This window comes from Brachionichthys hirsutus, chromosome 8, assembly GCF_040956055.1.
Source record: "Brachionichthys hirsutus isolate HB-005 chromosome 8, CSIRO-AGI_Bhir_v1, whole genome shotgun sequence".
NCBI lineage: Eukaryota > Metazoa > Chordata > Actinopteri > Lophiiformes > Brachionichthyidae > Brachionichthys > Brachionichthys hirsutus.
The window spans coordinates 9,694,898-9,706,800 of NC_090904.1; the positions used below are offsets into that span (position 1 = coordinate 9,694,898).

At 48.6% G+C, this 11,903-nt stretch overlaps 2 protein-coding genes across 4 annotated transcripts; one reads left to right on the forward strand and one right to left on the reverse strand.

The window, feature by feature from the left end:
• Positions 1 to 156: 156 nt before the first annotated feature.
• On the reverse strand, positions 157 to 4,357 carry cnbpb (CCHC-type zinc finger, nucleic acid binding protein b). 3 transcript variants are annotated; one of them, XM_068742337.1, is made up of 6 exons: positions 4,295 to 4,357; positions 3,583 to 3,699; positions 2,806 to 2,868; positions 2,450 to 2,515; positions 1,700 to 1,898; positions 157 to 1,588 (listed from the first exon to the last, which is right to left on the reverse strand). In XM_068742337.1, exons 2-6 carry the CDS (start codon positions 3,683 to 3,685, stop codon positions 1,531 to 1,533), a joined length of 489 nt encoding a protein of 162 aa, XP_068598438.1. In that variant the 5' UTR covers positions 3,686 to 3,699; positions 4,295 to 4,357; the 3' UTR covers positions 157 to 1,530. The 3 variants fall into 3 exon arrangements, with proteins under 3 accessions (XP_068598438.1, XP_068598437.1, XP_068598439.1); XM_068742336.1 differs by having other exon boundaries at positions 2,806 to 2,883; XM_068742338.1 differs by lacking the exon at positions 2,806 to 2,868.
• Positions 4,358 to 5,664: 1,307 nt separating this feature from the next.
• Positions 5,665 to 8,093, forward strand: LOC137898119 (pyruvate dehydrogenase [acetyl-transferring]-phosphatase 1, mitochondrial-like). Its single transcript, XM_068742113.1, has 5 exons — positions 5,665 to 5,856; positions 5,922 to 6,335; positions 6,493 to 6,593; positions 6,948 to 7,516; positions 7,819 to 8,093. Exons 1-5 carry the CDS (start codon positions 5,665 to 5,667, stop codon positions 8,091 to 8,093), a joined length of 1,551 nt encoding a protein of 516 aa, XP_068598214.1.
• The last annotated feature ends 3,810 nt before the right edge of the window (positions 8,094 to 11,903 follow it).

An 11,903-nucleotide genomic window follows, 5' to 3' on the forward strand; every position in this document is an offset into this window, starting at 1 on the left:
CTTATACTTTTTACTTTTACTACTCATCTGTTCCACCTGATGACCTGTCAGTCTTTGTGTGTCGTACAAGTCCCGTACACATTCATTAATACAATTGATCATTAATGATTGACGCGTAAACATCGCTGGACATGTGAAATAAAGACGAGCCAGGAGTGTGTCTCAGCTCCTCCTTGATTTTATTGTCAGGTTAAACTTATAGCCAAATGACATTTTTACAGTAGTTCTTAGTGATTTATTGTACAAAAATAACATTTGGAGTTTTAGTGTGAAAACATTTCTCTGCAAACATAAAAGTGTCATTTTTTCGATGTACTTTTTTATTTATTAATTATCGTCTCATCGGTGAGACGCTCCATCCGGTCCAAACAGCAACACTATACCTTTAAATAACAACCATTAATGTTCCTTTTGTTGACCTGCCCCGTTTGGCTTGTTTGTGACCATACTTATGAGGCGATTGGCAGTTTGCTGGAGCTTATCATGTTTCCTTCCGACAAACTTTGTTTTATGCAGAAAACTAAAAGTTAGTCACCATGTTGGAGGAAAGAACCTTCTGCCACCAGTTTTCCTTCTGGTACGGCCCCGCCCCCCTTTCAGGGGCGGGGCTAAATTAATTTCATTCAATAACTCTATAGTCTCAGCCAATTGACTGGGCAGAAAGGATTCTTATATAAAGCTTTGAACATCATGACTAAAACACAAACCTTAAAACAAAAAGTTTTTTTTTTTGTTCCTTCAGAAATGCAGAAGAAATTTTTACTTTTAGCGCCCGCCCCTTTGTCTGACTGAAAGGCTTCTGGACCAATGAGAAGAGGAGGACTTCAGGCATGATTAAAGAGAAAGAAGGAAAAGCTACATTCACACTCCAGGGTGAAAGTGACGAGCTGTTTCTCGAGATGTCATTGATATATCAGTCCATTATAGCCTCCTGAGACTCAGCCAGCTAGCATGTCCTCTGTAGTGGACATTTGTCAATTACAGAGGACGCGTGTCAGCGGGCTGGGTCTCAGGAGGATGGAAATGATTGGCGCAGGTGTTCTTTCCTGGTCTCGTTCGCTGTGGTGGCATCCACCAGCTCTTTAGGACTAGCGTAAGAAGGCAGAAACAAGATGTGACTTAAGCATCACATTTCCTTGTTAGATTCAAAACCTCGCGTCCCAGTTTCAATTTCAATTTGACCACCATTGCTTACAAAACATTATTGTGAGCATGCTCAATGGTTGAAAAAAACAACACATGAATTCTGATGTTACTGTTCACACCGCTTCACATCAGCAGGAATCAGATCCGATTTAAGACCATACGCGAACGTGGCCCAAATCAGAATTAACATCAGATTACAGGTGGCGCATGTCGTTCACGCTGCCCTGAAAAAAACACATCCGAGTTACATTTAAACATGATCAGATTTGTCCACATTTCCCTGCAGTGTGAATGTAGCCAAAGAGATAAAAGAGGATGAGGTGGGCGGATGGGTGTGGCCTCCATAGTACACTCCTTGGCCAGATGACTTGACTTCGCACCGCCTCACTTCGACTCTGACGTCTTGTCGCAGTGGACTGCAACATGGCCGATCTCCCCACACCTGCGGGAAAAACACACGCTCTGCTGAAACTAGCAACACTGGTTTCAATGGGGAACCTGGAGCTCTTACTTTCGCCTGTAGCGGTCGGCTTCACCTGCAGCATTAGCTTACCTATAGCATTTGACCTTCTCGCAGCATTTCTGGATGTGTCCGAAGTCGCCGCAGGAGTAGCACTTCTGCTCGTGGGCATGGTCGCAGTCCCGGGCCATGTGGCCAGCCTTCCCACAGTTGTAGCAGAGATGCTCTCGCTCCTTCTTGGGTTCCTTACAGTCCCTGCAGATGTGGCCTCCTCCGCCGCAGTTATAACAGGCTGAGGGGGAATGACGTCACTTTTTATAAATCAGTTGTAATTGAAAAGCAGAAACAGAATCCTGTGTTGAGCCCCGGAGGCAAAAAATTGTTTTCTTACATCACACACACACACACACACACACACACACACACATCTGTCTTCAGTTAGTTCAGTGTTAGCTCTAGGTTGCTAACCCTTAGTGAAAAGCTAGTGACAGCTAGTTCACTGTTAGTCCTGGTCTGTGACACTTAGTTCTGGGTTGGTAACCATTAACCACATCCCAGGTGGATGTTGGGTAAACGTCGTCAAGTGATGTCACTTTAGTTTGCATCAATATGATGTCATTCTGCTGCACCATGCATTAGCTGCCACTAGCATAGCATACTAACATACCACGCAGCTATTTATGGGTCAGGTTGCATTGTGGGTAATGTCGGATTTGATGAGGAATGAGGTGAAAAGCTAGAAACATACAAGAGGTTTTGTTTCATTGATGTTAGCTTCAACCTGTCCGCCATGAGTCCGTGTGGAGTCACAGGACAAATCCTAAACACAGTGTGTGTCCTCACCGTCCTCGGACTTCTCACAGTCTCTGGCCACGTGTCCGGGTTCTCCACAGCGGTAACAGAACAGATCTGGAACACACACACACAGGTTGGCCATGTGTTTAACAGACTGAACAGCACAGGGCTTTGCACCAGCGTGGTTCACATGACGCTTTATTAGTAGCTGGTACACATGCAGCCTCATGGGTTAATGCAGCCTCACGGGTAGTAAAGGTAGTGCGATTAGCAGGAGCTAACGTAGCTTCGCCAGTTTCTCCCCTGTGCCGGTCTCAAGCCCGGACAAAAGCAGAGAGTTGCGTCGGGAATGGCATCCGCCGTAAAAATTAACATGCAAATCAACAAAAATAAGGAAGTCATACCGGCTCGGTCGAGGCCCGGGTTAACAACGACCGCCAGCAGCGTTGTTAACCCACGGGACGCTGCTGGAAATGGGACTACTGTGGGTCGAAGACAGAGACGAAGAAGAGGAGGAAAACAGGTGCACCAACAGTGAGAGAAGAGGGAATGGAAGAATTTAGGACAGAGTGGGGAGTTGCAGAGCGATGGAGGAAAGTATCAGGTGTGTTCTGTGATAGGATGAAGGGAAAGGTCGACAAGACAGTGGTGAGGCCAGCCACGATGGACGGCTTAGAGACAGCGGCTCTGAGGGCGAGGTGGAGCTAGACGTGGCGGAGACGAAGATGCCGAGATTCTCCCTGGGAGTGGCCAGGTTGGGTAGGATTAGAAATGAGACAATAAGAGGGACAGTGAAGGTCAGACGTTTTGGAGACAAGGTCAGAGAGACCAGACTTTGATGGTTTGGACGTGTCCAGAGGAGAGACAGGGACTATATCGGTAGAAGGATGCTGAGGATGGAACTGCCAGGGAACAGGGCTAGAGGTCGACCCAGGAGAAGATACATGGACGTAGTGAGGGAGGACATGAGAGGGGCTGGTGTTGGGGAGGACAATGCAAAGGACAGGGCGAAGTGGAGGACGTTGGGTTGCTGTGGCGACCCCTCAGGGGACAACAAGAAAGTCCAGTAGTAGTAGGTACACAACTGGGTTACATGTGGCTTCCTGTCTCCAGAATAAAAGCACCTGGCTAAACAGGCTCAACAGCTTACATGTCTGCATACGAACGTGTCTTAGTGTCACCTTTGCCTCGGCCGCGACCCTTCACTCGTCCTCGGTTGGCACTTGGACAGTTCTTCACCCAGTGACCGCTGCGGCCACAACCGAAACACTCATTACTGCTCATCACCACGACGACAACTGAACAGGCAGACAGAGAGAAAGACAGTGGGACTAAAATAAGTGAATGCAAAGAGGCGGGACTTGTAGCATGTAGAGTGATATTTTACATCAATGTCCACCAGGTGTTTTTGTTTTTTAAGCATGAAGCAACTTTATCAATCCTTTCTTTTCACTGTGCTGCTGGATCAAATTCAAAATTAATTATCCATTATTTATTTACACTTTATGCAAAACTCGAGTTACACCTGAGTATCAGGGAGCCCCGTCAGCCAGCAGCATCCGCGGGGAACCCAGCCCGAGCCACCCGCGGGCCTGGCGCCGCTAACCGGCGGCTCTTTCCCCGCTGCAGCCGCGGGACGAGCTCCCCTCCTTGGCCTCGGCGCTGCGGGGCTGCCCGCTGCGTGCTCGGACGTCGGTCCCGCAGACAGGCCTGGGCGCTTTCATATTATCGACTAGCAGGTTAGCAGATTAGCAATGCCGAATTAACGGGACTCGGTCCGCCCCTTGCGCCTCCTCTGCGCATGAGTCACCGGGACAGACGGGCACCGCGCGCGGCGGCGTCGAGTCCTCTACGGGCGAAAAGAACGGATTGATTGGCCGGAATCGAACTCACCTCAGACCCGAAACCGTGTTTGTGATCTGTCCACTGCACCACACGGTCTGCACACGGGACCACGTGACCCCCTCTCCTCCTCTTCCTCCTCCTCCTCCTCCTCCTCTTCCTTCTCCTCCTCCTCCTCCACCGCGCACACAAACACACCGCGGTTGATGTGGTTGTTAAATATGACCCATAATCAGGTTCCTTTGATCGGCCACGCTTAGATTTATGTCATAACTTGTGTTGAATTATGTTTTTTTCTTTCATTAATATTATTTATTTGAATCAGTTTGGTTGTTGATCGATGGAGTAATGTGGTTTTCTTAACCTGATCAATTGAAAGGATTAATATTATAACTAGAAAAGCACACGTAGAGCACAGACCTCCTCCAAGCAGCTCACTCCCCTCTTATCTGGATCTACACCGTCCACATGGTGATCTGGATCATCACCAAAAGGTTCTAGATTGTTCTTGGCGTCTTGATACACCAACCATGAAAAGTCAAAGTGAATCAGAGCTGATGTGTATTTTTAACTGCATGATTTCCAGTCAAGATTCTGGTGAACGGTTTAAACTTCATGTTTCTATGTTAAAGTACAGCAAAGCACCATGACCCCAAAGAGGGCGTGGACTGACCTCTGGTCACCATGGTGTCACATTATTTCTTGTGACTTTCATGAAAGTAGATTTGCGAATGTCGCCAAAAGAGCAGCCAGGAGTAGTTTATGGGTTACCGATTACTGGACGGGATATAAAAAGTCACAGTTGAGTAACAGGCTGAACGGACGATAACGACTGACAACAGTCTTTGACCTTCTTGTGAGAACAACAAATCTGCTCTGAGAAAAGAAGAACCAGACCCTTCGACTCCAGACACGTCGGCGAACACGGTGAGTTTCACCTTCACCCGGGAGCTTTTAGCGCCGCAACACAGAGGAGCCGAAATATTTGAATACTCTTGTACAATGTTTTCACATTTCTAAACGTTTCAACACAAACTGGCCAGAAAATGTGTCTGATTCAGAAATAGACAGGCTGCTGAGGGAAAATGCAGCCGCAGGCCAGTCAGCTCTGGGTGCTGGTTCTCCTGGTTCTCCTCCTGGTTCTCCTGGTTCTGTTCTCTTCCAGTTCAAACCTTTTTTTTTTTTTACCAATTAATTTACCTCATGAATGATTTAAGTCTCCGACACACCAACAGGATCTAATGCTTAATCTAATGAATGGTCTCACACGCTGTCAGTTGAATCCAATAGTTTGGATTAAGGATCGCCGCTGACCCTGTGATTTCTCCGCAGGTCTCATCCTGCTGGTTCTCCCGGTGTTCCTCTCGGTGTTCCTCCCGGTTTTCCCGTTGGTTCCTCGCGCGTTCTGCCCTCGAGTGGCCATGCTGAAGAGAACGGGACCGTTGGGTGGGTTTGGCTGGTTTGAGCTGCAGCAGTGTCGCTACTTCTGCTCACCGCCGCCTCTCCCTGAATTATCCAGACAACATTACCCAGCAGCCACTGGGAACAGGACGTACAGGAGGAGGCAGGAGGCAGGACAGACGAACTCCGGTCACATCAATCAAATACTTAAGGTGAGAAAATCCATCAATGAAGTCATCCAAATAGTCAGACTGATCTATTTGTCTTGTGTTGCCAGGCCAACGAGTACAGCTACACCTTCTCCCGAGGACCCACCTCTCACGGTGTCCTGGGATTCCACAGCAACATGTTGCCGTCTAACCACCCCGTCGAGGATTGTCGCGGCTGCGCCACCTGCCTGCCAGGCGGCGGCAGCGTGCAGTTTGGTGTGTTTGATGGGCACGCAGGGTCTGCTTGCGCTCACACCGTCAGCCAGAGGCTGTTTTACTACGTCGCTGTGGCAACGCTGCCACTGAGGATGCTGGCGGAGCTGGAACAGGCGGTGCAGGAGGAACGGGCTGTGCCGCCACTGCTGGAGTGGCACAAATTCCCCCAAGACCACAGCAGCCCCGATGGAGGAGCAGTCTCCTTCCACAGCCTCCGGAACTACTGGCAGGAGCGTCTGGAGGAGGAAGAGGAGGAGGAAGAGGAGGTAAGCAGTATACTGTATATACTAATACTTGCCGTTTTGATGGGTTTCAGTTGGGACACACACAGCAGCAGCAGGCAAATTAGTAAACAGTTCCATAATAAAGCTGAACGTTTTTACATGCGAGCTCATTATCCATGTCCTCTCTGATTGGCTGCAGGACAGCGACACGGTGACATCAGCGCTGGTCAGTGCTTTCCGTCGCCTTGACTACGATCTCTCTGTGGAGGCCCAGGTCTACCTGTCCATGTCCACACCCAGGTCCTTGTACAGTCACACTTTAGCTCTCTCTGGCCGTAATGGTCACATGTTTACCTTTATCCAGTCAGATTCTAGATCTCCACGTTGAGCAGCTTCTTAGGATGCTGACGGTGTGTTCGCTTTAACAGCGCCACCTACAGGTGCTGCTTCCGGGGATTTCTCCCCATCACCTCAATGAGTTTGCATTTTCAGGCCCTGGATACAGTCAGAGCTGATGCTGATTGGCTGATTAAACCTCCAATCGGATTACTCCTCTGTTCTCAGCGGTTTATTTATGGTCAGCCATTTTTAAATTTAATAGAATTTAATAAGCAGTCCTGTGTTACGTTAGGCGAATCCTCTCTCTGTCCACAGGTGGGGGTCTCTCCCAGGGGAAGCTTTGCCCCGGCCCTCCCCCCTCCGGGTGGCACTGTCGGGTTGCACGGCTTGCGTTGCCCACATCTCTGATGGAGTCCTTCACGTGGCTAACTTGGGCGACAGTCGGGCGGTGTTAGGCGTACAGGGGTCAGATGGGCGCTGGTCAGCAGTCAGCCTCACCAACGACCACAACGCTCAGAACCAGGACGAGCTGCAGAGGATTCTGGGGGAACACCCGGAATCCGAGCAGAAGACCGCGGTACGCCACGGCCGCCTGCTGGGCGTGCTGCTACCTTTCAGGGCGTTTGGTGGCTTTCGTTTCAAATGGAGTGCAGAGATGCTGAGGCGAGTCTACGAAACACGACGGGACGTCCTGTCTGCAGCCAGTGAGGCGTCCCGGATGCCTCCACCTCACTACCTGACCCCACCCTACCTGAGTGCTGAGCCAGAGGTCACCAGACACAGCATCAGGCCATCTGACAAATTCGTGGTACTGGCCAGCGATGGCCTGTGGGAGCTGATGCACCGACAGACCGTCGTCCAGCTGGTGGGAGATCAGATGACAGGTCAGAATGCTAAGTGTCTGGAAGGCGATCATTTTGAAGCTCCATTGACTGCAATGTTGCTGAAACCCTCAAAGTAATCCATAATCCAGGGTCTCTTCCGGATCGTCACCGAAATGTAATCGTATGTTCCTGTTAGGATTCCCAACATTTCCTGGAAATTTCATCCAGATCCGCCCAGAACGTTTTGAGTTATCTTGCTCACAGTCGGACGGACGGACAGACAGACAGACAGACGCCGGCGATTACGTTAGTTAAAGAGTACCGGTAAGATTAAACGATGGAAGCCGTCTGTTGCTGTTCAGGCCTTCGGCAGCAGCGACCGATCGTTCCAGGGATTGGCACGACGCTGGGCATCCTGCAGCGCATCCTGCTGGAGAGAAGGGGGCGGGTCCTGTCGGTGCTGGAGGACCAGAACGCTTCCACCCACCTGCTCCGCCACGCCCTTGGGAACGACGGCTACGGCGCCGTGGCGCCAAACCGCCTGGCTAAGATGCTGAGCCTGCCGCCAGAAGTGGCCAGGAGATACCGCGATGACATCACCATCACTGTCATCCACCTGAACGAACCAGACCTTTAATCAGAGCCGGACCTTTGACCTTCTCGTCTGATGAATCAGTGCTCACGTTTTTTCTTCTTCTGATGCTTGCCACTTACACTCCGCCATATTTCGCTCTTCAAATGAAGGCGTGCGTGTTATTTAATGTTCTCAGATCAGTTACAGTCGTGTTTCATATTTTCATTTCTTGTTCTCTGCTTTTGATCGATTCACTGTTAGAGGATTGGAAAGCACCTCGGTGTGATTCCTGTTGTGGTTTGGCGTTAAATAAATCAAACGGAATCAATTCCCGTCACACGACAGAGCGGGGATTCTTTATGTCATCATCATCATCCAACCGGATGATTTCCACTCATCACCGAGGCAACAGGATGGTCCAGCAGCCGGAAATCCTTTTTCCTGGAGGCTAACATGAATTAAGGGCATGTAAGCTCCTCCCTCTGATGAGTCGGCGAGTACGTGGAACGCTTTTTGGAATTGTTGTACCCTCTTTTTCAACAAACAGAACGACTTCTTTTCAAATCCCATGAAGAAGAAGCCCAGGTCCAGGTAAGTGTCAGGTTACAGGTGTGTGTAAACAGTCATCAGTGTGCGTTGTGTGATGGGAGGAAGGGTGTGTGTCACAGAAGTCTTTCATGTGGAAACGCAGGAATTAGAAAGAGGAAACTAGCAAGCCCTCATTTCTGTCTGCTGCTTCCTTTTGATGTTTCATGACTGGCGAATAGATGCAAATCTGATCGCCGGATCAATCGCGGAAAACGTCCGATAATCACACAAGGTGCCCGTGCTTGTTATCCATCAATCACCGCCATGGTTTCATATTCGCAACACTTGCAACTGTTTCTCGCTCTCATCACCTGATGTCAAATCACACACCTGGAGGGGAGGAGCTTCAGCAAGTAAAAGCAAGTAGAGCATCAGTTTTTCATCCTGCAGCCTCAGTCAGGAACGACCGCATCTCAAGGTGAGACACAGAACACATCTGTACATCTAATGTACATCTATACTACTGTACATCTATATATGTGTATGTATGTACATCTATACTACTATACATCTAATGTACATCTATATGTGTATGTCTGTATGTATGTACATCTATACTACTCTACATCTATTCTACTGTACATCTATTCTACTGTACATCTATACTACTATACATCTATATATGTGTATGTATGTACATCTATACTACTATAAATCTAATGTACATCTATACTACTGTACATCTATATATGTGTATGTATGTACATCTATACTACTATAAATCTAATGTACATCTATACTACTGTACATCTATATATGTGTATGTATGTACATCTATACTACTGTACATCTATATATGTGTATGTATGTACATCTATACTACTGTACATCTATATATGTGTATGTATGTACATCTATTCTACTGTACATTTATTCTACTGTACATCTATATATGTGTATGTATGTACAACTATACTACTGTACATCTATATATGTGTATGTATGTACAACTATACTACTGTACATCTATACCACTGTTGAGAATGTCATCTATATATCTATATTTATATCTATACTTCATATACTTATATATATACCCTCTGACTATTGCAACGGTAGATTTCCACTGAAGGCATCAGAACCATGGAATTATGTAGTAAACCAGAAAAAAAAGAAACCAGTGAAACGACTCCAAGCATTTGAGATTCTTCCTCCTTTGCGTTGAACACTCCTGCCTTCCTCTTGGGGAGCTTCAGGAGGTCGTCAGCTGACATCGCTTCCACCAGAGGTTCTGAGCTCTGGACCCATTTGTCTTCTCAAACCATCTCCGTTGGGTTCGCAGCACTCCATCACTCTTCTTCTCTTCTGCTCGTTGCTTTTCTTTAGTCGTGTTTTTTTTTTTAGCAGCTGTTTGGCCATAAAGGCTCGGTTCTCCTCGGAACAGAGATGTCTCCGCTACTAGAACTCTGTCTAATCTGAGCTGCTGCTCACATGTCGTTTCTGAGGCTGGTGATGAACTTGTCCTTCCTCCTGGGCCGGTCCTCATGCGATCCAGTTCCGTCGTAGCGCTTGATGATTTTTGAACTCTCTGCTGCCTTTACAGGTGTCTTTCCTCCTCACCTGGTGTTGGCGCAGGTCACACGATGAGCTCCACCTTCTCTCAGTCATCTTACCTGAACTTCAGTCTGTCTCCCCCTACTGGTCACTTCCTCTATCCCTCTGGCATGGACCCATACAAGGGCCACCTTAGGGGTGGGGGGCTGCTGCCCTACCTCACTCCCTTCCACCACCACGGGTACCTGGGCGTCTACGAGTGTCCCCTGGAGCCGGCGTTCATCCAGAAACGAAATGAGCGAGAGCGTCAGCGGGTGCGGTGCGTGAACCAGGGGTACGCCAAACTGAGGGACCACCTGCCGGGCCAGAGCGCCGACAAGCGGCTCAGCAAGGTGGACACTCTGAGAGCCGCCATCAAGTACATCAAATACCTACAAGGTCTGGTTGGACCGGAGGACGACAGCGCTTCGTCTCCCGAGGGACAGCCAGAGGGAGACCACAGTGAGGACAATCCAACAAACTGTACTCTATGAATGCTGATCTTCAATCGACATCAGAGACACTTTGTATTTCTATTAGTTAGAGATTAACGGAATAAAAAGAAAGTCCTGATATTTTAAAGTCACTGAAGTGCCGCCTGCTGTTTGTGTTGATGTTCTGGTACTTGCTTGTGTGTTCCGTGTACGCTTGGGCTCACCGTACAGGAGAACCAGGTCCGTTCACTTCTTCTGGAAAGCGCGGTACTGTCCAGTTTCAGAATACTTTGATTGATCTGGATATTCTAGTAATCTTATAATCCCACTAATCAGGCTTTTCAGTGTTGGGTTCTCGTCCGACGTTCTCTGGTTAGCAGCGTTCTATAATATAATCAATCGTTGAATTAACAGACGACCGTTTTATTGATGAGCCTGGACGTGATGTCATTCATATAACAGCCGAGTGATTATCGGTTATCGGGGGAACTAGCTTAGTTAAATGTCAATAAACCTGAACACAGACAACACCTCAAATCGATCGGATCACGAAAAGACGTTTACTTTCTGCCGCCATCCGGACTCATCTATAATCATTCACACCGCAGATACTGATCAATTGCATTATCAGCTCCTTGTGAGGCAGAGGAAGGGATCAATCAAACACTTGTGGCTCCTCTGACGCGATCGTTCTTGGGTTTTAAAGCAGCAGGTAACACTGGTCTCACCGCCGCTTAAAAATAAATACTGATCAAAAGCGTCTGATCCTCTCATTGCTGGGTTTGAAACCCAATGGCTATTGGATAGTTGATGATTACAGAACGATCAATCGACCGTTCCATCCAACCAATCACATCCTCTGGTGGGTTTATTCTCTAGTGTTTGATTTCTAGACGTGTGAAGACGTTTTAATCAACCATCAATCAATCGATCATTCAGTCCCGATTAATCAGACAACTCCTAAAACGAAAACAGCAACCCCCCCCCCCCCCCCCCCCCCCAGTGATAACATCACTGCCGCGCTGAGACGTGAATCCCGGTGGACCAGTTCGTGGACGAGTCCAACGGCTCTCGGGTTCGTCCCTCTGTCCGTCCACAGTGTTCACGTCTTTATTTTGACGCCGTCCCCCCCCAGTAACCCGCTTCTGGAGGACGGAGAGCGCCGCTACTGGTCCTGGACCGGGAGGACAGCGGGACGGCCGGACACCCGCCGCCGGTGCTCCGGCTGCAGGCAGAAGGCGATGCTCTGCTCCACCTCCAGGCAGCGTTTCACAAATCTGCAACGGTCCCGGGCGAACTCCTCCCAGGGCCCCTTCCT